Source organism: Biomphalaria glabrata, chromosome 11, assembly GCF_947242115.1.
Source record: "Biomphalaria glabrata chromosome 11, xgBioGlab47.1, whole genome shotgun sequence".
NCBI classification, from domain to species: Eukaryota; Metazoa; Mollusca; class Gastropoda; family Planorbidae; genus Biomphalaria; species Biomphalaria glabrata.
The window spans coordinates 26,286,414-26,311,803 of record NC_074721.1 but is presented as its reverse complement, the minus strand read 5'-3'; the positions used below and the strand labels follow the sequence as shown (position 1 = coordinate 26,311,803).

General features: G+C 34.5%; 2 protein-coding genes across 3 annotated transcripts; one reads left to right on the top strand and one right to left on the bottom strand.

Annotated features, from left to right (window-relative positions):
- The first annotated feature begins 54 nt into the window (after positions 1-54).
- Positions 55-13,093, top strand: LOC106067959 (phosphopantothenate--cysteine ligase-like). Of its 2 annotated transcripts, XM_056004532.1 has the most exons (7): positions 57-375; positions 5,016-5,104; positions 6,210-6,343; positions 6,990-7,204; positions 7,994-8,113; positions 8,598-8,663; positions 12,374-13,093. In XM_056004532.1, exons 1-7 carry the CDS (start codon positions 214-216, stop codon positions 12,542-12,544), a joined length of 957 nt encoding a protein of 318 aa, XP_055860507.1. In that variant the 5' UTR covers positions 57-213; the 3' UTR covers positions 12,545-13,093. The 2 variants fall into 2 exon arrangements, with proteins under 2 accessions (XP_055860508.1, XP_055860507.1); XM_056004533.1 differs by lacking the exon at positions 7,994-8,113 and having other exon boundaries at positions 55-375.
- Positions 13,094-14,283: 1,190 nt separating this feature from the next.
- LOC106067958 (DAZ-associated protein 2-like) lies at positions 14,284-23,205 on the bottom strand. Its single transcript, XM_013227227.2, has 5 exons — positions 22,912-23,205; positions 22,428-22,619; positions 21,924-21,976; positions 21,346-21,465; positions 14,284-15,536 (listed from the first exon to the last, which is right to left on the bottom strand). Exons 1-5 carry the CDS (start codon positions 22,928-22,930, stop codon positions 15,408-15,410), a joined length of 513 nt encoding a protein of 170 aa, XP_013082681.2. The 5' UTR covers positions 22,931-23,205; the 3' UTR covers positions 14,284-15,407.
- Between the last annotated feature and the right edge of the window lie 2,185 nt (positions 23,206-25,390).

Here is a 25,390-nt window from a genome sequence, read left to right as displayed (position 1 = left end):
TTATATAGGTCTGTGATCTAGAAACTATCTAAGTGTTTGTTTACTTTTGTGTAAAGTCAAAATAAAGCTGACTGAGTGAAGATGCTACTTAGATCGCTAAGATCTATTTGCATGACACTAGACTTAGATCTAAAGCTAGATCTAGTAACAGAAAATTAAAATAACTTATTCTTAGTTCTAAAGTCAGCCTAGATCTACTCTAATCATACTCTAATGGCTAATACTAATACTACTAATACTAATAGTACTGATACAGATGATTTTAATTTCTTTCATGATTTGAGCCCTCCCGATTCCTATGAAACCAAGAAGGATAAATTAAATCAATTTGCGAACACACATGTTTTGTTAAAGAACCGAATTGTTTTGGTCACTGTGAGTAATACTTGGATCTACTAATAGATCACCTTGATCTAGTAATAGATTAAACAATATAGACTCTAGATCTAGAATAATTTTTTTTTAAATTTAAAGTAAAGTAAAATAAAAATTTTAAATAGTCTCTTAGAGTTTCTAGTCTAGTAATTCAATTGTGAACTATAATTATTAATAATATAATTATAATAAACTGAAAAAGACTGTCACTCTATTATTATAGTCTATAATTAATAATAATTATATTTATATATAGAGTAGTTTATTTAATCCGGACATTACATGAATTTGGACACTTGATGTTTTTGTAGTAATTAAATCTTTATTTTGATATTTAATATGAAACTAGCGTGCTGTATAATCTGCTTGTCCATTTTCCAATGATTCTGACCCAATTTCCTTTCATTTAGCTGTCTTTTTATGTAAGAAAAAAGAATTTCAAATGTGTTAAGTCAGGTTGTTGTTTTTTCCTATTTTACCCGGATGACTTAAATTTACCTCTTCCTAGGTCCTAGGGTCTATGCTAATGAGCTAGGCAATATTTATTCTGTTTTTGGAGCTGTTTTATTTGATTCATAAGCCAAGTTGTTTGATTCCATACAAAAAAAAAATTAATAGGGTGTTAGAATTAAATTACGATTTTCTTACCAAAATTTATTTCAAACAGCCATTTGTGGACATCAATGTTAATGATCTTATATTATATATTTTTTTTATTAAGAATAAATGGGCAAATGTTTGGAGTGAGCTTGGCCTAGATCTAGATGTCACCTACTAGATAGATCTAGATTTATATAGAGAGATTATAGAGGATTCAGCTTCTTCTTCTTCGTTCTCATTGTTATGTTGGAGTGTTCAGATGAGTAGACCAATACATGAGATGAACTGCACAGTGGTTTCCAAATCAGGGAGCTCTCCATATAGTTTCCTTTCTATTGGGGTGATTTGGGGCCAATGTCTTATACGGGCCTCTTGGTATAGAGAGCAGTTTTGGAGGACGTGGTCTGCATTCTCTGGTGATACTCCACATGGGCAGATTTCACTGGTTCCAATTTTGAGCTTCCAGTACAAGTGCTTTACCACTCAGCCACCGCTCCTCCCCTGGCCTAACTGATGTCTTATAATTGATCTAATTTTTTGAAAAGGCTCAATCTCTTATTCAAAAAAAAAAAAATTAAATAAATTTCCGCAATTAAAAAAAAAGTCTAGGAAAATGAAATTTAAAAGATTACTATTCATTTTAAATTAGGTCTAACTTATAATGCATACTAATTAGTTTTTTCTCTTTAAAAAAATACTTGCATAACTGATTTTAAAAATTAGATTTTTTCGCTTTCAGAAAAAAAAAAAGAACTTTGAATGGTCTAAAATATTGTGATGCTCGATTTTCAATAGCTTTTCTAGTTTACGAGATCTAAACGGGACGGACGGACAGACATTTCACACAAAACTAATAGCGTCTTTTCCCCTTTCGGGGGCCGCTAAAAATTAATAGGGTGTTTGATTTAAATTGTGATTTTCTTACCAAAATTTATTTCAAACAGCCAGTTTTGGACATCAATGTTAATGATCTTATATTATATTTGTTTGTTTGTTGTTTTTTTATAGAGAATAAATGGGCAAATGTTTGGAGTGAGCTTGATATATTGAATGAAGTTAAAGGCCTAGATCTAGACCTACTAGATATATCTAGATTTATATAGAGAGAATATAGAGGATTCAGCTATTTAGGCAAAAATGGCCATCCTTGGGTCATCCTAGCCTGTACTATACTACAAAAGATCATCTGTATTAGAATTTTATTAGATGAATAAACAAAAAACACAAACATTCAACACACATCTAATCATGCATACATAAAATAAGTCTAAAAGACATTGTAGAAGTCACTATCCCAGTGACCTAATTTTGGTAGAATAAGTGTGTTCATATTTTTATTTTTTGTGTTCGTATTTATGCATGATTTGAAAACATCTTAATGATTTCATGTGAGGGGGTATGCCTGGGGATCTTAAAATTTAGTTAATATTAATATAAAATTAAAATCTGAGTTTATTGTTGCCAAAATATATAGACTGTTTGAAATAAATTATGGTTTCTGGAATCAAATAATGTGTGTCAAATTTGTCTGCATTAAATGAAAACACAAGGCCTCTTTAACCTTAAATATAATAACAAATATAGGTTAGGGGTACAAATATAAGTAGTCATCCTTATTCACCTTAATTAAACTAAAGAAGATTTTGATAATCATTTTCTTTTTTATGTCAAACCATTGTCAAATAATGCGCCGTCAAAGTAAAACTTTGAAATTTTGGCGCCGCCGTTTTGGCGCGAAGGACGATTTGGCGCGAAATACATTATGTACGTTTATTGTATTATTTCTTTTAAAAGAATTATTTATATCTATGTTTTGCATGAGTGTTTGTGTTAAGACATATTTTTCACGTACTAAATGTAAATGTGTGTTTGTTTTTCACATCATTTTCTTTAATAAACATTTTGGCTTGTGTATGTGTGTTTATTAAGAGGCACACTTTTATTTTCAAAAAAGTTTTTTAAGATATTACTTTAAAATTAAAAACAAAAATCGCGTGAGAGAAGGGAGGGGTGGAGGAAAGAGTATATACAACAGTGAAATGTGAGCAGAAAAGAGGGGGCGGATAGGTGTCACATGTAATTACCATTCCCTAGAAGATAATCGCCATACGCATGACGCCAACGACCATTGCTCGGTGCTGGTCTTGTCTTCATTTGTTTAACTCTACCTGTGTCAATGCGAGATGTGTCACCCAAATCACCCCTACCCAATTTCTCAAAATATATCTTTTCACATTAGAGTACTGACCACATTCCGTGTCTTGATCTTTACTATGTGTGGAGTTATTGTTGTCATTCAGCGTAATAGAGCTTTAGATGTTAACATGGTTTTTGTTATATTAAAGTGTGACACTTATCTAGTTCGTATATTACACTAATGTCAAATTTTAAAAAAATCTTTTGGAAAGAAATCCAAAAATGTCATCCAGTGCGATTAGCAGAACTCACATATAGCATGTCATTACCATTCAGGAATCTCACATATTATAGGCCTATATTCATGAAATAAGCAAAACCTTTATAATTTAAATAAAAATAAATTTGCTGAACGATGTTAGAATTCATACTATACATACAATATTACAGTAGAGTGAAATAAACATTGTTATAAAAGCTACGTGCTTATTAAATTATCATCAAATGATATCTCGCGCCAAAACGTCCCGTTGCCAAAACGATGGCGCCTAAACGTCACGTACCGATTTACAGATTTTAGCTTCTTGTGTCTCGACATCAACTGTCCAAAAGAACTCCCAAGCATACTGATCTTATTATATTTTATGTTAATAATCAATAATATTGGTATAAAGAAGTGATTCATTCAATTCTACATTTTTAGTGTACACTAATTTTATTTTACTAATGTAAAAAACGGGTATTACTGATAAAAGGTCATCCCGACCTTAGTGAAATTTTAGTACATGAAAAAAATGTGCTAAGTTTTAAAGGGTTCTTGACTTGTTTAATCATAATAAATTTGGTACCGGTATCATTGGAAAAATGATTGAATTTTCTAAGCGTATGGTTAAAAAATTTATATGTACAGAGACCTATATTTTTTTCCTTGTTATTTGAAAAGTATTTTGGACATAGAATAAACTCAAGACAATGTCATAAAAAGACTCAGTTATAAAGCAATATCTTTTCTTAGGACATTCTTAATTTCAGTTTTTCAGATTCTTGAACTAGTTGATCTTATGACCTAGAGTCACTATATAATATTGACAATTGATCTTATCTTATAAAATACAGACGACTGAGACTTTACTTCAAAAAATAAGATGATTACATCCTACGTGTCATGCATCTAGTCATGAATGTTAACCAATGACTTAAATTCTGCCAAGTCAATGGTTTTCCTGGCTAGCTCAGGCAACCCATTCCATGCTCTTAATAGCACTAGAGAAGAAGGAGCACTTGTACAAATTTGTCCTAGCATATGAAACGAGGAATGTGCCTTTAGCTTTGTGTCTTTCTGAGTATTTTTCTGAGTTTTGTATGTATAATTGCTACTTTACTTTTAAGTCCCAACTTAAACATTATAATAAATTAAAGTAGACTCTCTAAATAAGATTAGACTAGAAAGAGTTTGTGTGAAAACACTCACTCCATCCATAATCATAAATCATACCATATTTTTGCGCATATACCCCACATACGCATATGACCTGTACACACATATAACCAGCACAAATTACAAAATAAGTAAAAACATAACCCACACCTGTACAAACCTGTGACGTTGCAACAAAGTATTGGTCGAAACTGCCCATAGATTGTGACAGTGTAGGTCAGTGTTCAGGCCTTCTATACTGATTGGTCTCAGTTGTGACCAATTGCAGGTGGTCTGTTTGTATCCTATTACCTAGAGAGCACTGATTAAGAACTTTAAATTTGAAAAAAAAAAATCACATAATCTGTCAGAGCACTATTAGGTAAGGCTAATAAGATATAAACCAAACCAAACTTGATATACATCACTGCAAATGTTTATTTCAACTTATAATATTATTTTCAAGTTCTTATTTTGTTACTGCTAGTCAGGGGGAACAACTGTACCACTTGAAAGTCGCACTGTGCGTTTTATTGATAACTTCAGTATTGGCACCAGAGGAGCTACATCTGCAGAGTATCCTTGAGTTTTAGAGATACTTGTCCAAATTGTAAATAATTTGAAAAAAAAACAAGGTTACAAAAGACAGTTTGTGTGGAAACACAAACTCAAAATCGGCCCCCGAAGTAAAATGTTTTACATAATTCGGATAATCCTTCAGAGTTGAAGATAGTTTACTTCCTAGTCCAAACCTCCCGCAGGACGACTGGGGATGGGAGCAGGCAGGGTTTGAACCTTCGATCTTCGATAAATCCAAACGATAGTCCAGCGCATAAACCGCACGACCAGTGGTCCACCCAGGTAGGCTTCAATATTTTCAGAAAGAACATCCGAATGAAATTATATCAAAGACAAATGAGAGATAAGAATGGATAAAAAAAGGTTAACAGTTCTTGTGTAGTGCCCCAACCGTCCCGCAGATCAAAGGATACGTGAAAGTGAATGTAAAGTTAGATGTGAACCTGGCCTAAGTAGTTTGTGGTCTATAGGGCAGATGATGTAAAGTTCATCTGTCGTTGTGGCCTACGGTTAACGAGGGTGTCATGTAGCCAGCACAACGACCAACCGCCTTTGCTTTTCCCCAACTAATGTCAGGTACCCATTAGAGCTGGGTAGACTCAGAAGTTGAAAATCCCAGTCTTCACCAGGATTCAAACCCGGGACCCTCGGTTCGAACTAAATAATTTAATTTCTTTGAAAAGGCTCAATCTCATTTTCGAATTCTCAAAAAAAAAAAAAAAAAAAAATTTCCGCTATATAGAAAAATGTTCACGAAAATGATGTACATAAGATTACTATTCGTCTTAAATTAGGTGTAACATATAATGCATACTAATTAGCTTTTTCTTATAAAAAACTTCTTGAATAATTGATTTTTAAAAATTAGAATTTTCGCTTTCAGGAAAAAAAAAAGTAGCCGTTGCATCAGAACTTTGAATGGTCTAAAATATTGTGAAGTCGGATTTTCAATATCTCTTCTAGTTTACGAGATCTAAACCGGACAGACATTTCGCACAAAACTAATAGCGTCTTTTCCCCTTTCGGGGGCCGCTAAAAAGTGAAATATAATGTTATTTTCCTCTAAAATGTACAGGTATATTTTTCCTGACTTCATTTCTAGATATTTTCTTAAACAAGGTTATGCTGTGATATTTTTACATCGTCAGAGGTCATTGCTACCATTTTATCAACGAGTAGAGAAAAATATTTTAGATATTTTAATCTTTTCTGATGAAGATGAAAATGATATTAAAGGTGAGTACTCTTTACCACAATCAAATATATATAAATAGGTTACGTTTTTGAGTCAAAAGAAAATTTAGTGAAAAGTGCAGAATTTATCTTGGCTAAGAAGACTCAACTATGACTTGTTTGTATATATTGTGACTATATTTGCATCATGCATGTCCTGTGGGACACAGCTCAATTCCCAGCAGCTGCAGAGATTATAGAGTTATTGGAGTAGGAGTGTTTGGTTGGCTTTTCTACTTCCATTGGAATGCCATCACTCTCTGGAGATTTTGTGTTTTTTATGCCAACAAACAGGATTACTATTTCTAAATGTAAATTTCATTGTAACAGATACATGAATTCCTGGGTAGTCGTTAAGATGTCGCCTGTTTATCTAAATAAAAAAAAAGAAAAGAGATGATGTTCTGGTCAAAATAGACAATATAAATGATGGGAACAAATCAAGTGTGTAATGCTAGTACTATTAGTTTAAAAATTGATTGTGTTTCTTTATGAAAAAATGGCTTACATATTTATAAAACAATGTTTTTCACATTTTGGGGACCACTAAAAATAGCTCTTTCCTACTACACTTTAGTGGTTTCATTGACTGTAGTATAAAACTTGTTCACAATTGTTGAAATTTGATTAATTCTGAATTGAATTGCAGTCAGTAGAACACATGCTAAGAAGTTGGCACCATTCCTTAAGGATTACCAAACTTTCAAAGACACAGGCATGCTATGTATGGTTGAGTTTACTACTCTCTCAGACTACCTGTACTTGTTGAGAGCTGCTTGTGAAGCTATCAGTGTTTGTGGCAATAAAGGCATGATCTATTTGGCTGCTGCTGTATCTGATTTCTATATTCCCAAAGGTTTGATGGTAACTAGCTAGTACTGTTAGTTGATTATATTGTCTTCTTTTTACCAATTGTATTCTTTCATTCAATTAAAGCTAAAACCTTTTAACCTACCATTTTAATAAACATTTCTGAGAATCAAGCAAATAGCAAGAGATCCCAGATGTTAAGAGAGCCCAGATGCCAACACTACACAAAATAGTGTGACACGGTTTCAGTAATGGTCTCATACATTATGAAACTTTCAAACTAAGCTTAATCATGCATTTTGTTTTTATGGATGGGATTTAAAGCTGAGTTTAGGTCCACTTAATTCTAAATGCTTACCCACAAAACATTTGTTGGTAAAGGTTATAGGCCATGTTGCATTCAGAACTCATTCAGAATTCATTTGTCTCATAAATCTATGTTTGAAAAATAAACTTTGCTTCTTTTCTTTGTCTTTAAGGTGGTTTTTTTTGTTATTTTACTTTTCTAAATGTATTTCTTGACCTTGTTATTTTTCATAGGAAGTTAGCGCCATATACACATTTTTTACATATTACTACCATTGTTTAGAAGAAATAACATCTTACAATAAAGATGTCACTTTTGTCATAAATAAACTGATTTTAATACGTAAATTGTAATTTGGTTAGCTTTTAACATCCTGTTTGTATTTATACTGAGTGGAGGAAAAGAATCCTTGAAAAATTAAGGGCATGACAAATGTGCCCAAAAAAAAACAACAAATCAAATGAAATCTGAGAAAGTTTCTAAACCTAGTGATTGGTTGGAAAGATTCCTGTTAAAGATATATTTCATTCTTTCAGCCAGAGCACAAAATCCAGTCTTCAGATGGTGCCTTACAGTTGTCCCTTGAGATGACCCCAAAGATGTTAAAACCACTTGTGAAAGACTGGGTGCCCAAAGCTTTTATCATTTCCTTCAAGGTATCATGTCTTTACATTGGACTGGATCAAATATATTGTCAGCTAGCTAAGACATCTCCTCAAAGGCATGAGTCATAGGGTCAACACTGATAATTGAAACCACATTGCATTATCCTGTACTAGTTTCTTGATAAAGATCATGCCAACATCCCCTCCCCACCTTGATATATGTAACCTGACCTTTTACCTTCTTTCTTATCTTTTACTTGCCATGTAGTCTAGTAAACCATGTACTTCTTTTATTTAAAACAAGGTTTACATTTTGGTTTCTCAACAGTAATGCCCCTTGTTATTTTTTTTTTTTGTTGCTTTTTTTTTTCACAGTCTTAAAAAAGTAGATTCAAGAATATATAATTAGTTTGAAAGAAGAATACCAGTATACAAAGAATTTTATAGAGAGTAGAAAATAATAAAAAAACTCATTCTTATGTAGAAATTTGACTCTGGTTTTACATAGTAAAAATGTTTGTTCTTATCTCCACAGCTTGAAACCAATCATGAAATACTGATTGAAAAAGCAAAGAAAGCTCTGGCTACCTACAATCACCAGGTGAACTTTCATCATCTATCATTTGAACTGTTTACTTTATAGTCTTGTGAAATGATAGAGTAGTCATGTTTGGTTGTCGAACTGAGGGATTTAGAATCCGGATTATGTGAAGGCAGATTTTTCCAGTCAGCTCAGCTCTAATTGGTATCTTTCGTTGTGCTTGTGTAAAGGCTGTTTGTTATTGAGTGCTAGTGTAAAAGCTGTTTGTTTTTGTGTGCTTGTGTAAAGGCTGTTTGTTATTGTGTGCTTGTGTAAAAGCTGTTTGTTATTGTGTGCTAGTGTAAAAGCTGTTTGTTATTGTGTGCCTGTGTAAAGGTTGTTATTGTGTGCCTGTGTAAAGGCTGTTTGTTATTGTGTGCTAGTGTAAAAGCTGTTTGTTTTTGTGTGCTTGTGTAAAGGCTGTTTGTTATTGTGTGCTAGTGTAAAAGCTGTTTGTTTTTGTGTGCTTGTGTAAAGGCTGTTTGTTTTTGTGTGCTTGTGTAAAGGCTGTTTGTTATTGTGTGCCTGTTTAAAGGTTGTTTGTTATTGTGTGCTTGTGTAAAAGCTGTTTGTTATTGTGTGCTTGTGTAAAGGCTGTTTGTTTTTGTGTGCTAGTGTAAAAGCTGTTTGTTATTGTGTGCTAGTGTAAAAGCTGTTTGTTATTGTGTGCCTGTGTAAAGGTTGTTATTGTGTGCCTGTGTAAAGGCTGTTTGTTATTGTGTGCTAGTGTAGAAGCTGTTTGTTATTGTGTGCCTGTGTAAAGGTTGTTATTGTGTGCCTGTGTAAAGGTTGTTATTGTGTGCTAGTGTAAAAGCTGTTTGTTTTTGTGTGCTTGTGTAAAGGCTGTTTGTTATTGTGTGCTAGTGTAAAAGCTGTTTGTTTTTGTGTGCTTGTGTAAAGGCTGTTTGTTTTTGTGTGCTTGTGTAAAGGCTGTTTAATATTGTGTGCTAGTGTAAAAGCTGTTTGTTATTGTGTGCTAGTGTAAAAGCTGTTTGTTTTTGTGTGCTTGTGTAAAGGCTGTTTGTTTTTGTGTGCTTGTGTAAAGGCTGTTTGTTATTGTGTGCCTGTGTAAAGGTTGTTATTGTGTGCCTGTGTAAAGGTTGTTATTGTGTGCCTGTGTAAAGGCTGTTTGTTATTGTGTGCCTGTGTAAAGGTTGTTTGTTATTGTGTGTCTGTGTAAAGGTTGTTATTGTGTGCCTGTGTAAAGGTTGTTTGTTATTGTGTGCCTGTGCAAAGGTTGTTTGTTATTGTGTGCCTGTGTAAAGGTTGTTTGTTATTATGTGCCTGTGTAAAGGTTGTTATTGTGTGCCTGTGTAAAGGTTGTTATTGTGTGCCTGTGTAAAGGCTGTTTGTTATTGTGTGCCTGTGTAAAGGTTGTTTGTTATTGTGTGCTTGTGTAAAGGTTGTTATTGTGTGCCTGTGTAAAGGTTGTTATTGTGTGCCTGTGTAAAGGTTGTTATTGTGTGCCTGTGTAAAGGTTGTTATTGTGTGCCTGTGTAAAGGCTGTTTGTTATTGTGTGCCTGTGTAAAGGTTGTTATTGTGTGCCTGTGTAAAGGTTGTTATTGTGTGCCTGTGTAAAGGTTGTTATTGTGTGCCTGTGTAAAGGTTGTTCTTGTGTGCCTGTGTAAAGGTTATTTGTTATTGTGTGCCTGTGTAAAGGCTGTTTGTTATTGTGTGCCTGTGTAAAGGTTGTTTGTTATTGTGTGCCTGTGTAAAGGTTGTTATTGTGTGCCTGTGTAAAGGTTGTTATTGTGTGCCTGTGTAAAGGTTGTTCTTGTGTGCCTGTGTAAAGGTTATTTGTTATTGTGTGCCTGTGTAAAGGCTGTTTGTTATTGTGTGCCTGTGTAAAGGCTGTTTGTTATTGTGTGCCTGTGTAAAGGCTGTTTGTTATTGTGTGCCTGTGTAAAGGCTGTTTGTTATTGTGTGCCTGTGTAAAGGTTGTTATTGTGTGCCTGTGTAAAGGCTGTTTGTTATTGTGTGCCTGTGTAAAGGTTGTTATTGTGTGCCTGTGTAAAGGTTGTTATTGTGTGCCTGTGTAAAGGTTGTTCTTGTGTGCCTGTGTAAAGGTTATTTGTTATTGTGTGCCTGTGTAAAGGCTGTTTGTTATTGTGTGCCTGTGTAAAGGTTGTTATTATGTGCCTGTGTAAAGGCTGTTTGTTATTGTGTGCCTGTGTAAAGGCTGTTTGTTATTGTGTGCCTGTGTAAAGGTTGTTATTGTGTGCCTGTGTAAAGGCTGTTTGTTATTGTGTGCCTGTGTAAAGGTTGTTTGTTATTGTGTGCCTGTGTAAAGGTTGTTATTGTGTGCCTGTGTAAAGGCTGTTTGTTATTGTGTGCCTGTGTAAAGGTTGTTTGTTATTGTGTGCCTGTGTAAAGGCTTTTTGTTATTGTGTGCCTGTGTAAAGGCTGTTTGTTATTGTGTGCCTGTGTAAAGGTTGTTATTGTGTGCCTGTGTAAAGGCTGTTTGTTATTGTGTGCCTGTGTAAAGGTTGTTATTGTGTGCCTGTGTAAAGGCTGTTTGTTATTGTGTGCCTGTGTAAAGGTTGTTTGTTATTGTGTGCCTGTGTAAAGGTTGTTTGTTATTGTGTGCCTGTGTAAAGGTTGTTATTGTGTGCCTGTGTAAAGGCTGTTTGTTATTGTGTGCCTGTGTAAAGGTTGTTTGTTATTGTGTGTCTGTGTAAAGGTTGTTATTGTGTGCCTGTGTAAAGGTTGTTATTGTGTGCCTGTGTAAAGGCTGTTTGTTATTGTGTGCCTGTGTAAAGGTTGTTTGTTATTGTGTGCCTGTGTAAAGGTTGTTTGTTATTGTGTGCCTGTGTAAAGGTTGTTATTGTGTGCCTGTGTAAAGGCTGTTTGTTATTGTGTGCCTGTGTAAAGGTTGTTTGTTATTGTGTGCTTGTGTAAAGGTTGTTATTGTGTGCCTGTGTAAATGTTGTTATTGTGTGCCTGTGTAAAGGTTGTTATTGTGTGCCTGTGTAAAGGCTGTTTGTTATTGTGTGCCTGTGTAAAGGTTGTTATTGTGTGCCTGTGTAAAGGTTGTTCTTGTGTGCCTGTGTAAAGGTTATTTGTTATTGTGTGCCTGTGTAAAGGCTGTTTGTTATTGTGTGCCTGTGTAAAGGTTGTTTGTTATTGTGTGCCTGTGTAAAGGTTGTTATTGTGTGCCTGTGTAAAGGTTGTTATTGTGTGCCTGTGTGAAGGTTATTTGTTATTGTGTGCCTGTGTAAAGGCTGTTTGTTATTGTGTGCCTGTGTAAAGGCTGTTTGTTATTGTGTGCCTGTGTAAAGGTTGTTATTGTGTGCCTGTGTAAAGGCTGTTTGTTATTGTGTGCCTGTGTAAAGGTTGTTTGTTATTGTGTGCCTGTGTAAAGGCTGTTTGTTATTGTGTGCCTGTGTAAAGGTTGTTTGTTATTGTGTGCCTGTGTAAAGGCTGTTTGTTATTGTGTGCCTGTGTAAAGGTTGTTATTGTGTGCCTGTGTAAAGGCATTTTTGTGTTAACACGTTCATTGGACTAAAGATACTAGTGAACTGTTACATTTCACATCAGTTGGCCTGTGGTTATTTAAGTCTGAAAGCACACTCCATATTCTTCAGTTCTGACCTCAGATAAGAGACCTAAAACTCTTCATCACACAAAAGCTTGCTATGCTGTAATGTAATTTTACATATATCCTTTTTCCCTTTATATTGCATACATTACCAAAGTTTTTTGTAACCTTTTTTTTTCACTTTATAAACAGATGGTGATTGCAAATTTATTAGATACTCGTAAGAAGGAAGTGTACATTGTAACCAAGGAAACAGAAGAAAGAGTTCAACTTACTGAAGAAGAGTTAGCAGCAGGCAGAGAAATAGAGCAGCCAATTATTGATAAACTTGTTGCATATCACACAGATTTGCTTCTGTCATGACTGACTACAGTTTGTTAATAAATGACATTTTTATATGACAAACTAACTTATTTTGTTAAGCTTCATCAAACTTTGAATGTGTTCTATTATTTGTCTCCATCTGTGTCATATCATCCACACACATATATATATGCCTTTTTTTTTATCTTGAGATAAGAAGTAATATTCTGAGAGGCTTCATGGCAATTCAATTCTATCCTAACCAAATCTACGACCAATTGATAACCTTTCTGTCCCAATGAGTTTCAAGTTTAATTTTGAGATTCCATGCTCATGTTTTTAGTTTTTTTTTTAGTGAGGTAATTTTTGCAATTCTAGTATATGTAATAGTAGTTAATGAAAATATCTAAAACGCAATTATTTTTGTTGTTGTTGTTGCTTTGACTTTATCATTTACCTACAACAGATCTAATTTGTATAACTTTGTCAGCTTATGTTAATTCTTATATTAACTATAGTTTGAAATAAATGAGATTGTCTAATAAAATATGTTATAGTATACAATCATTCAATTATTACCGTGACAAAATAAAATGTTATGTAACCATTTCTACTTGTTTTACTTTACTATTGGGCAAACCTAAAGGAAACTTTACAGCCTTTTGTAGCATTTAGTGTAACCAAGTGAAGTTGAATGACTCAGTGTTTTGTATGAACTCATTTGGTTGCTAAATAATTGGATGTCACTCATAAATGAACTGTTGACAAGCAGTTCTCAAGAAACTTGACAAAAGGAAAAGCTTTCAATGAATATATTCAATTATTTGGGTTCAAACTGACATTGATAAGTCAAGTAAACATCCTGATGTGTCTAATGCCCTGACATTAAGTAAACATCCTGATGTGTCCAACGCTCTGACATTGTTAAGTAAACATCCTGATGTGTTCAATGCTCTGACATTGTCAAGTAAACATCCTGATGTGTCCAACGCTCTGACATTGTCAAGTAAACATCCTGATGTGTCCAACGCTCTGACATTGTCAAGTAAACATCCTGATGTGTCCAACGCTCTGACATTGTCAAGTATACATCCTGATGTGTCCAACGCTCTGACATTGTCAAGTAAACATCCTGATGTGTCCAACGCTCTGACATTGTCAAGTAAACATCCTGATGTGTCCAACGCTCTGACATTGTCAAGTAAACATCCTGATGTGTCCAACGCTCTGACATTGTCAAGTAAACATCCTGATGTGTCCAACGCTCTGACATTGTTAAGTAAACATCCCAATATCTTTGCTTATTTGCTCTACAAACTGTGTTCTTCAATGATTTGTTACAATGACTGACACAAGCTTCAAACTTCTAAAGAATTAGTATGACCATCATTGCTTAAGGTATATAATGCAGTAAAATATCATGGAAGTTTAATGCTAGAGATGCACAGATAAATTAACATAATTTATAATGTCAAATACTACAGCAAAGAATGCAAGAAGAAAGTGTTGTAATGTCAGCAACCTGGTAGAATCTTTTTTTTTTCGTCACAGCCTTTTTTGTAAAAAAAAAAATAATATTTTAACTATGTACAGAACATCTTTTAAATTAGAATTCTTTTAATCAAGTCAACTGAACATGACACTAACAGAAAGGTTATTAAAGCTTAAGTTTAAATTCATGTATTGAATCTTCCGCTTGAATCTAGCACCTTGATTGACTATGTTTATTTCAAGACTTAAATGGCTTAATGTGGCTGATACCCAATCTCACATACAAATATACTAGACAAAAACATAAATTCAATTATCACATTTAATGTATTAGGTGATTACAAATTAGCATAATGATAAACCTCTAATAACAAAACAAAAATCTGGCAACTATAATTTAAAAACAATTTTGTCACATATAATATTTTACCACTTGGCAAACAGACACCATTGTGCACAGTATCAGGATAACAAAAACAAGTTTTAGTTTTGAAGTAAAGGCAGAAATATAAGGCATGAAGTGCCTTGAGCACAAACTCATATCACAGATTCAAATGTGTGTAGCCCAGTGTGTGTCGTCACTTCTGTTTCCATCTACAGTCATTGCTTTGAAACAAAATGTGTATCAAAACCTAGCAAAAACAATCACATTTTTTTACATGAAATAAATATAACTAGAAAGTACAGACTTAAATAAGTGAAACAATGACAAGAAGAGTGGAAATAAAACATATAGTTCAATGCTAGTAGTGGGCCGCATTTTCCCTCTCAAACTTTTCTCAAGTCTGCATTTTTTTTTTTTGTAGGTATATTTCTAACTTAACTAAATCTTACAATCATTCTAACTTGTCATGACTAATGATTTTAAAGTGAATGACACCAAAATGTTTTTTTTTTTGGTCAGTTGACAACACAAACAACATTTCTAGGAGAAACTAAAGATGTAGCTAACAACAATAGCTGCAGCATTTCTGAACAAACATTTTGTAGTTAAATCACTGAGAGAGTCTTTGTCACTCTGTCATCTTCATATTGATGTGATAACATTGACCACATCTATTCACACTTCTAATTGCATATTGTGTAAATAAATAGGAAGAAAAAAAAACAGGAATGTAAATATAAATCACACCAAATATAAAATATACCATGATTAAAATAGTTCAGATCAATAAGATCCACAAAATACATGTACATTATCTTATTGAAATACAAGTGGACAGGAACTATGAAAGTCTTAAGTTACTCTGAACATGTAAGGCAACATATTTTAGGATAGAAATTTTATCTTTAATGTTTTCAAAATGTTTGAAGCAAAAAAAAACTTTTCAATAAAATTGTTGTATACAAAATTGAAGTTGCATTAAAGCCATACATAGCTTATCTTGAATTGTAGTCATTACCACTTGCAAAGTCTCAGATCTTTACCCTTCTACCAGAATGAGACTCCACCACCACTGCCACCTGTCAGCCAGCCTGCCTTCTTCTGTGTGGCCACAACAGAGCCACCCTGAGCAACAGCCATCTGTGCTGCATTTGGAGCACAGCCAGGGGGTGGGGGCTGAAAGGGTTAATAGATCTTATTAATAGCTACACATTTAATTAATAATGAGTAGACTAAAAATGACAACTTATCTATCATTCATTGCTATTATCACTGAATATTAGTCTGTATAATTTATATATCTGTCCAGATTTTTAAACCAAAGACATGTTCGCAAAACTAATCAATGTTTTACTTTGTTTATTTTAAAACTGGACTTAAAATTTGATGACAATAAATTATTGTACAAAGTTGGGGGGTTTTTTTTAATACTTTTTGTCAAAAGCTGACAGAAAATATCTAAAATCTATTTTCATTACAATTTATTTTCAAAAACAAATTTAGCAGGATTGATAGAAAATATACTGCAATTGGGCAATATGTTGGACATTTAATGTTTTTCTTTTATTAGCCTCTCAAGTTTATTTTCTTTAAAGAAGCAAGCTTGAATAAAAAAAAATGCATCACTCCAGTTTCTATGCTAATTGAAATCCTTCTAGATGTAAGGGAAGCAATCTAAATCTACAAAACAAAAAAGATCACTCTGTTTGAGGCAATCTTCTCAATGTCAAGTGTTAATTAAATACTGATAACCAGAGTAGAACAATTACAGACTGATAATTAAAAAGAAACAGTTTAATTTGTGCCTTTTTTTTTCTTAAAGAGATGGGGGAAAGCATGTATGATAATAAGTAAGATACAAGCCTTTGACACATTTAACTGATTTCTGCTTTAGGAATCAGTTGGGTTAGAATGAGAGAAATTCCTGCTGAAATTATAATGCCTGTGTATGGAAATTCACATTAGACTAGAGTAACACCATTAGTAAAACCACTCAAAGACACTCCAGGACGGAAGACTAAAAAGTTAAATAGCAATAATATATAAAACATTAAACTAACTTACACATACAAAAACAAAAATTAATAGATATTTAAAAAGACAAAAACATAAAAATGCAATTCTTATTCTTTATGAGAGGAGAAATTAGTATAAGTACTCCTTCTTCCCTGGGGCCATTACAGCCAGGAAAACTAATGACTAAGTAGGGTCTATAGTTTAAGTCTCATTAAGTCTCTAATTAACATGGTAGACTAAATTAACACATGAATATGCATAGAAAGTAACTGTCTTTTTTTTGTAAAGGAACTTCTGTAATGTATAAGATAGGAAGCTCTAAGAGCCTGACATGAATGGAAATACTGTTGGTGTCAAAGTCACACACAAACTCAACTTTTAGACTGACACATGAAGTTTTCTAATTTAAAAAAAAATGTGAACCTCAATGAAAATCTCAAATAAATATTTTAAAAAAGCAACAAACGTAAACATTTTGGAGGGCAATTTAAAAAACATTCAGTTTATGGCGCAATGTTTACTATGATGTTTTTGTGACTGAGAGGGTAAAAAGACCGGAATTCTATAAAAGTTTCCATTGTGAATAACAGCTCAAAACAGACTAAGAGTCTTGTTATGAACATAAAGATAAGAGAGTCAAAACCCATGTCTGTATAGTATGGCTTTAATACACTGAATGACTACACAATACACATTTCGTGAACACATTCTTACGGACGAGTTACAAGCACATGTAAACATAAGAACGATAACCGATACAGAATATAATTTTCATAACATTCACCCCCGGTTCAAATAATGCTAACTAGTATCATAAACAATAAAATAATAGAGATTCAAGTAAACAAACAATGTAGAATAGCATGACATTATGTAACATGTTGATATAACATGGTAAATCAAATAGCTTATTAAAATATATCATGATAGATCAAATATCACATTAAATTCAAGTCAACAAAGCCAAATGAAAGTAGTAAAATAAACAAAATAAGAGTTCTAGTAAGCTGATGAGCTTTTACACTTTGTAGTTGGGCCTAGTTCTCCTTACTCTAAGATTGTATGTATGTGTAGTTTCATCTGCTTGAGTTTCGGACGGTCTGGCTATGTCTTCGGTGGTGCTGGTGGTTTCTTCGGGGGTGAATGTTACCAAATCAACTTCCTCTGTTATGGGATCATATTTAGATGATCTAACGTTCTTCTTCAGCAGGACAGGACCAGGACTGGTCAACCATGTTGGCAAGGATGTCCCGGAACCACTTCTTCGGTTGAACCCAAGAAGTCGTTCATGTGGTGTCCTGTTAGTTGCAGTGCATAGTAATGACCGGATAGATTGCAAAGCATCATTTAGTACTAGTTCCCATTTAGCTATGTCCAATTCCTTAGAATGTAGAGCCAAGGTGATGGCTTTCCATAAAGTCCTGATAAGTTTCTCTATTTGTCCGTTCCCTCTCGGGCTGTAAGGGGTCATTCTACTGGTTACAATTCCTCTCTCGTGGAGGAAATGCTACACCTCTGTAGACATAAACGAAGTTTCCCTGTCAGTGTGGACGTACGCTGGAAATCCAAATAGGGCGAATAGTTCATTGAGACATTTAACAACCGTAGAGGAAGACATATCGGGACATGCAAATGCAAATGGAAATCTAGAGAATTCATCTATAATGGTAAGTAGATATCCATTTCTTGAAACAGTAGGGAGAGGTCCCTTAAAATCCATGCTAATTCTCTCAAAAGGTTGAGTTGCTTTAATCAGTTCTCCGGTCGGCTGTCGAAAAAAACGGGGCTTTGGTTCTGCACAAGTTTGACATTGTTCTATTACAGTTCTGACATCATCACAGGAAAATGGAAGATTTTTAGTCCTTACGTAGCGCCCGGGTGGCAAAGACTAGTATGCAGCAATTTAAGGCCATTGCGAGTGATAGCAGAGAGATAGTTTCTGGTAAATGTATCAGCTACAGTGTTCTGCTTCCCAGGGCGATAGATGATGTCATAGTGGAAACGCGAGAGTTTCCACCTCTGGATTTTTTAATTTTTAATTTTTCCTTTGTTTGAATTGTTATACATGAAATAGACAGATCGCTGATCCGTAAAAAGTGTGAACGCTTTACCAACTAAGAAATGTTTCCATTTCCTCAACGACTCAACAATGGCATATGCTTCTTTCTCAACTGAAGAATGTTTTCTTTCACTTTTTGTTAATGAGCGAGAGAAGAAAGCAACGGGCCAGCCATCTTGGTTGAGGGAAGCTGCAATGGCTATATCAGAAGCATCCGTCTCAACGGTTAAAGGGCGATTCGGATCAATAGTATATACAGCGGCTTTTTCAAGCTCATTTATCAAACTTTCAAATGTTCTTTTGACTTCTTCGGAGACAGGAAATTGTTGATTTCTTGTTAACGGGCTTATTTTTGTTGAGAAGTTAGGTATCCACCCTGAGTAGTAAGCCAGAAGACCCACTACTTGTTTCTGTTCAGGCATATTCACTGGTACGGGTAATTCCCTTAGAGAGCGAAATCTCTCAGGATCCGGCTTAAGTTGTCCTTTGGAAATCTTGTATCCTAACAGTCTCACTTTAGCAGTGCTAATTTCACTTTTTGTTTCATTAAAAGTGATTCTTTACTTTTGAGCACTATCAAGAAATAGCTGTAGGTTTCGGTCCTGTGATTCAGAGTCCATACCGCAGATGGTCACATTGTCCACATAAGCAAAAGTGTCAGTGAGTCATTTGTCTTTGATGATTTTGTCAATCGTACGCTGAAAACAGGCGACTCCATTCATAACGCCAAACGGAATCCGACAGAATTGATACAGTTTCCCACATGCTTCGAAGGCTGTGAACGGCCTTTCCTCTTCTTTTATAGGAATCTGATGGTATGCACTTTTCAGGTCTAAAGTGCTATATACAGAGTACTGGGAAATCTTTTCTGCTAGTTCATCAATTTTGGGCATAGGGTAGGTGTCTAGATGAGTGAACCAGTATATGGTTTGGCTATAGTCTATAACCATTCTTTTCTTATGTCTGCCATTTGTTGTGATTAGGACTTGTGCACGCCAGGGAGATTTAGATGGTTCAATAATTTCATCCTTTATTAGTTGTTGAATTTCCTTCTCTATAAACTTTCTATCTGGAATTGAGTATCTGCGAGACCTTGTAGCCACTGGAGTACAGTTTGTTGACAGATTACTAAATAGGCTAGGAGCTTCTACCCTCGCTGGCTGGAGAGTACTCAGGCACAACGATGGTTTCTGACCATTGAAAGGAATAAACAAGTTTTGGTGCAAACTTATAAAGTCAAGTCCAAGCATTACGTCAGAGCATAAATTGTCTAGTAGAGAAAGTCTAACTCCCTTGTATCGTTCATTTTTGAGACGTATGTTAGCGTAGATATGTCCTTGAGTGATTCGAGATACAAGGGTGGAAGCCATAAAGATTCTGTTGCCTGAGGAACATGTCTGCCATTTGTGCTTCTTAGCAATGTGCGTCAAAATATAGCTTTCACAGCTCCCAGTGTCTACTAGGGCTTTCAATTGCACGTTGTTGATGCAAATGGGTATTGTAGATTTCTTTAGATTCAAAGGCTGCACGGTAGCGATAGCCGAAACTGTTGAAGATCTAGATTTGCAAACTCTTTGAAAGTGGCCCTTTTTGAAGCACTGATTGCATGTGGCTTCCCTTGCAGGGCATTGAGAGCAGGGATGCTTAACCCTGCCGCAAAAGTAACACTTGCAAGCTAATGCATTTTGAGGAATCGTTACATTTGGCAAGGGTGAGGCCGAAGAATTGGTGGGAGTAGTTGCCGCGCAATTAGTTTCCGGCTTTGATGATTCATACTGTTATGGGTGCTGATAAGCATGTTCTAGTAAGCGAGCCTCCTTGAAGGCATCCTTTAATCTCTAAACAGTCTTTTCAAGTAGACGTTTTCTAATGCTGTTGGACACTAGTCCATTGATAAACGAATCTCTAATAGCCTCTTCTCTGTGTTGTTCAGCAGTCACCGCTCTGAAGTTGCAATCTTTGGATAGAATTCTTAATTTCTGCATGTAGGTGTCTATCGTTTGACCTTGCTCTTGTTAGCTAACCTGTGCCTAGCAAACACCTCATTCTTTGGTTGAATAAAGATGCCATTTAGAGTCTGGATTGCTTCATCAAATGTCTCTTTATCAAGTATCATTTGATATACAGCAGGAGAGATATAGTTTATCAGTAGTTTCTTAGTATCAAGATTATCTATTGATACTACTGATAAAAAAAATTTTAAAGTTTCATACCAGTGCTGCCAATGCTCTGCTGCTTGAGGTGCTGTGGGCTTGATGTCAAACTTATCTGGGCGAAATATCCTATCCATTTAGAAATTCTTACAACTTCACAGTTTTGATTCAGTATATTAAATTGTTATGAACATAAAGATAAGAGAGTTGAAAACCATGTCTGTATAGTATGGCTTTAATACACTGAATGACAAATGTACACATTTCGTGAACACATTTTTATGGACGAGTTACAAGCACATGTAAACATAAGAACAATAACCGATAGAGAATATAATTTTCATAACTAGTCTCTTCATTAAACTTAGTAACTGTATAAATTTTTTTTTAAATGTAAAGAAGTTACCTAATTTTTCCAACAATAGTTTGTGTCTATGGTTGACATAATGCTTAGAAATTTCAAAACTAGTCACAAAGGAAAAATGATCACCAGAGAGAATTGTATAGATTTGATTAGAAGGTGTATTTAAAATTTAAGTAAAACCTTAAAATTAGGTAATAAAATAGGTAACAAAACTGAATGAAAAAATGTAAAGAACAATTACATATTGCTGATCATTTGTTAAGAGCCATCTGGATTGTTGATAAGATTGATCAGGGTTTTAAACATGCTTGCCAACAACTCTGATTTAGCAATATGACTTATCAATATTCTTTTCAAAGAAACGGCTGTAACTTATAAATCTAGGGCATTTACCGGAATGTGCTGAGTTGCAATGCCATCAAATCTTGCGCCTGAATCAAACTGAGCAGTGGCTGTTATGTTCTGTGAGTGGTGATAAGTAAAACCTGCTTGTGTTGGGTAGCCAACACTGTACTGGAAGAAGAACATACTTCAAAATCATTGCTTGAAAGTGAAATTAAAAAAAAATATTGCTTGAACATGAAATTTTGAAAAATCTTGTGTTTTATATGAAAGATAGTGATAAAAAAAAATGTATGTAGCACAACTCTACTATTTAGTCCATCTGGTGTTTTGGTTTAAGTAAAAATGATGGATCTGAATGATTTTTTTTTATTATTATTCTGAAAGAAACAATTGGTTTTTAATTTTTAAACATTTTAAGACAAACTAATGAAAGTTACAAATCTAAAAGGGTTCAAATTTCCTAGCTCAAAATATAAATTTGCAACATTTGTGTCCAATTATAATTTTAACAAATTATTGATTCACTTCAATTATAACGCTCTTGTGAAATATGCAACATTAATGTATCATCTGTTTAACAGTATGCCCAATGTGTATTAGGCAATAAAATGTCAGTAAATACTTACAGATTGCTGATGGTAAGAATAGGGTGGGGGAGGGCCTGGTGCCATCATGGGAGCTGAAATCAGAGAATACAAATATAGTATTTTAAACAGATGACAATATAAAGATGTGAAAATGTAAGCTTAGAATTAGAGAGAGCTTTGAACCTATCACATTGAATAAAACATTGATTCTTAACTGTTTATGGCTTGAGATTAGCCCTAACTAATAGAGAAAAAATAAATAAATAACATAATCCTTATTTCTGCATTATAATAAATGCTATATAATGAGGATTTTTTTTTACATTCAAGACATTCAGCAGGGGATGACAGACTGAGACAAGTCCTAATTAGAACACAATGTGCAGAGCATGTAACCAGACAGTAGACCAGGATATATTGCTAAGAATAGTCTAAGTTAAACTAAATGTGTAAATAAATTTGTGAAATTCATCACTCAACAAATTGTGTGAATGACATCTCTTATGAACATGCATATGCTCAATGTGTGTAGTTAAACAATACCTGAGTTGTAGGGGAGCTGTTGAGACTGATACTGGGGCTGAGGCTGAGGAGCTGGAATTGGTGTAGGATGGCTGGAGTAGGGAGGTGGAGCATAGGGGTATGCTGGTGGGGGATAAGGTGCCATTTGTGGCATTCCCATTTGCTGTTGTTGGCTTGGATAGGGACCATTGTGGCTTTGTGTAAATGATGGATCTGGAAGAAAGATTTTTTAAAATTATTAATTAATCTAGATTAGATCTAATATCAACATAATAAATTATAAAACCACCATTTAATGACTTTTTTTGTTTGTAAGTTCTTGATCTAATCTAGAGGACTAAAGTGTCTAGACTCTACACTAAACCCCACAGAGGGCCTACATTGCCTAAAGATTATAATTCTAAAATGATAAATTAACTTATTTAGCAAATTAATACTAATGACAGTATATTATGACACCGAAATTAATGATTTCAAATTATCATGATAATTATGATTTGTTTACCTTTAGTAGGATAAGACATTTTAAAATAAATCCAATTTAGTGAACTTTACTCTTTAGTAAAAAGGTTTATAAATCCAAGTAGATATCTAGATCTAGATCTACTAGTACTAATAAGACTAATACTAATAGACTTAATGCTAGATCTATAGATCTAATACTTCTAATATAGATCTAGTTCTAGGATTGTTATAAATAATGGCTGTTTATAGAGCTAGAATAGATGATTATAGCCTGGTCTGACGTTGGTCTATAAGTCTATATCTAGATCTCTAGTAGACTTGTGTGTCAGGAAGTAAATATCGAGTGACGTCACGAGGCAACAGCCACAACTATGAAATCTATTTTTTGCCAACAACCGCCCCCCCCCCCTTTTCCCCATATGATTATCATTTTTTTTTCTCTGAAATAATATAAATATAAATCTAGCCTAGGTCTAGAATCTATAAATCTAAATAGATCTAGATAAGATCTAGATTTTACCTAGTTCTGAGATCCAAAATGTAGATAAATATATTTAAATTTCGGACATCCTGCCAACTGTGTGTTATGTATAATAGGCCTACGTGTTTTATATTACCAGTAGGCCTATATTATAGTCCACTGTGTGTAGGCCCTATCGTGTTGTGTGTCAAGTGTGTTATCTGTTTAATTTGTAGGCCTTATTTATTTTTATTTTAAATCACCGAGTAATCATAGGCTGCTATTTGTCTGGAATCTAGTGCTTTAATTTCGATCAAATAATTTCGGCTAAATTACGTTGGTTGGGGGGGGGGGGGGGGAGTACAAGAAAAATTGAAAAAAAAAATATAAAAAAATAAAGAGATTCGGACATGGATCAAGATCTCAAATCTAAATAGGCCTATTGAAAGTGATTTGGTCAATTTGGATAAATCTAGATCTAGGGAGATCAATATCTTATAGTTCTAGACATAGTGCATGATGGTTTAGAATAGAATATAGGACACTATATGGCTATAATAGAGAACGAAAAGGGGGATAAAATATATTTGTCGGTGAACCATATTACAATTATAGATGCATTGACGTGTAGGGCGTAATCATCTTTTTTTTTAAGTAACCTCTGTATATTACATAAGTTAAGATAAGAAGATATAATTGTCTGTGAACTATTTGTCGTGGAGCTGGCTAGATTGTCTGAGGCGCTGATGATAGGATTCTGAGCTTCACGTACGGTACCGCGCAATATATCCTGCTAGTGGACACGACAATTCGATCACTGACATTTCGTTCACCCGACAATTCGTTCACACGACATATCGCTAACCGACAATAACTTGTTCACCGACAGTTGGTTCACGACAAAACGTTCACTGTTTAGATATTGTTAATATATAGGCTACTATCGTCGCGTGTTTAATATGTTTACATTTAAAACTTTTGTAGTTATCTCTAAAAAAAAAAAAAAAAAAAAAATTAATCAGAGTTTCTTGGATGGCTGCCTGGTCGTGCGGTTTGCACGCTGGACTGTCGTTCAGATTTATCGATGGTCCCTGGTTCAAACCGTGCCCGCTCCCATCCCCCGTCGTCCTGCGGGAGGTTTGGACTATAATTATCTTCAACTCTGAAGGAACATCCGAAACATGTAAAACATTTTACAAACATTGTTAATTTTTTTTTTAATCCTAGAAAAAAAAAGGGGGTAAGGTATAGATAATTAATTTAATTTAATAATTAACTTAATTCCAAGAGCGTATTCAAGATAGGTTACACATTTCTACCAATGGCGGGGCTCCATTAATAAAGTAAAGTGAATAGTCATCTGCCGAAATTGAAAAACACTAAATGTGTCTCAACAAACATGGCTAAGACAGATTTTAGGAGTCAGTTATAGAGATCGGGTCTAAATCAAGGAAATCCTATGCCGGACTGGCCTTAGTAAGATTGTGACAGAGCGTCGCATGAGGTTTGCGGGGCATGTTCTCCGTTAAAATGAATCACGCATAAGAAGAGTTGCGATGACATCCTAGTACAACTTAGCGCCACACATTCATGGAGGTCCTCAGAGCAGGTGGGAAGAGGCTTCAGACATTACCAGTGACAGATTTTTATGGAAAACGGCGCAGGAGGGTCTAAGTCAGTAAGAATTGCACATTAGGTTTTTGAAAATAAACTTGTTAATAGCAGGAAAATGCACTGTAGATACCTCAGAATATGCATTTTGTTGGCTTTCAATACCAGAAATAGTGCTTGGCAGTGGGGGAGCTCCTAGCGCTCCCCCAGACCCCCTTGCTAACAATGGCAGGGAATCTACAATTTTTCCACTAACTCCAGGAAGAACCTATTTTAGGGCACAATAAACGTCTACCGAAAGAATGAAGGGTCAGAATGTAATGAAGATTATACACACACACACAAATACATATAATTTTTTTTTCGCCCGAAAAAAAATCCTGGCTACGCCCATGATGTACCCCATACTACATGTTTCCAATTAGAATAAATAAACACTACAGCACAA

Coding starts and splice junctions, on each gene's coding strand:
- LOC106067959 (XM_056004532.1), top strand. CDS start 214: ATGGCTAATACTAATACTACTAATACTAATAGTACTGATACAGATGAT. Junction 5,105..6,209: donor AGAGGAGCTACATCTGCAGA/GTATCCTTGAGT, acceptor CTTCATTTCTAG/ATATTTTCTTAAACAAGGTT. Junction 6,344..6,989: donor AGATGAAAATGATATTAAAG/GTGAGTACTCTT, acceptor ATTGAATTGCAG/TCAGTAGAACACATGCTAAG.
- LOC106067958 (XM_013227227.2), bottom strand. Junction 21,466..21,923: donor ATTCTTACCATCAGCAATCT/GTAAGTATTTAC, acceptor TTCTTCTTCCAG/TACAGTGTTGGCTACCCAAC. Junction 15,537..21,345: donor TTGCAACTCAGCACATTCCG/GTAAATGCCCTA, acceptor TAACCCTTTCAG/CCCCCACCCCCTGGCTGTGC.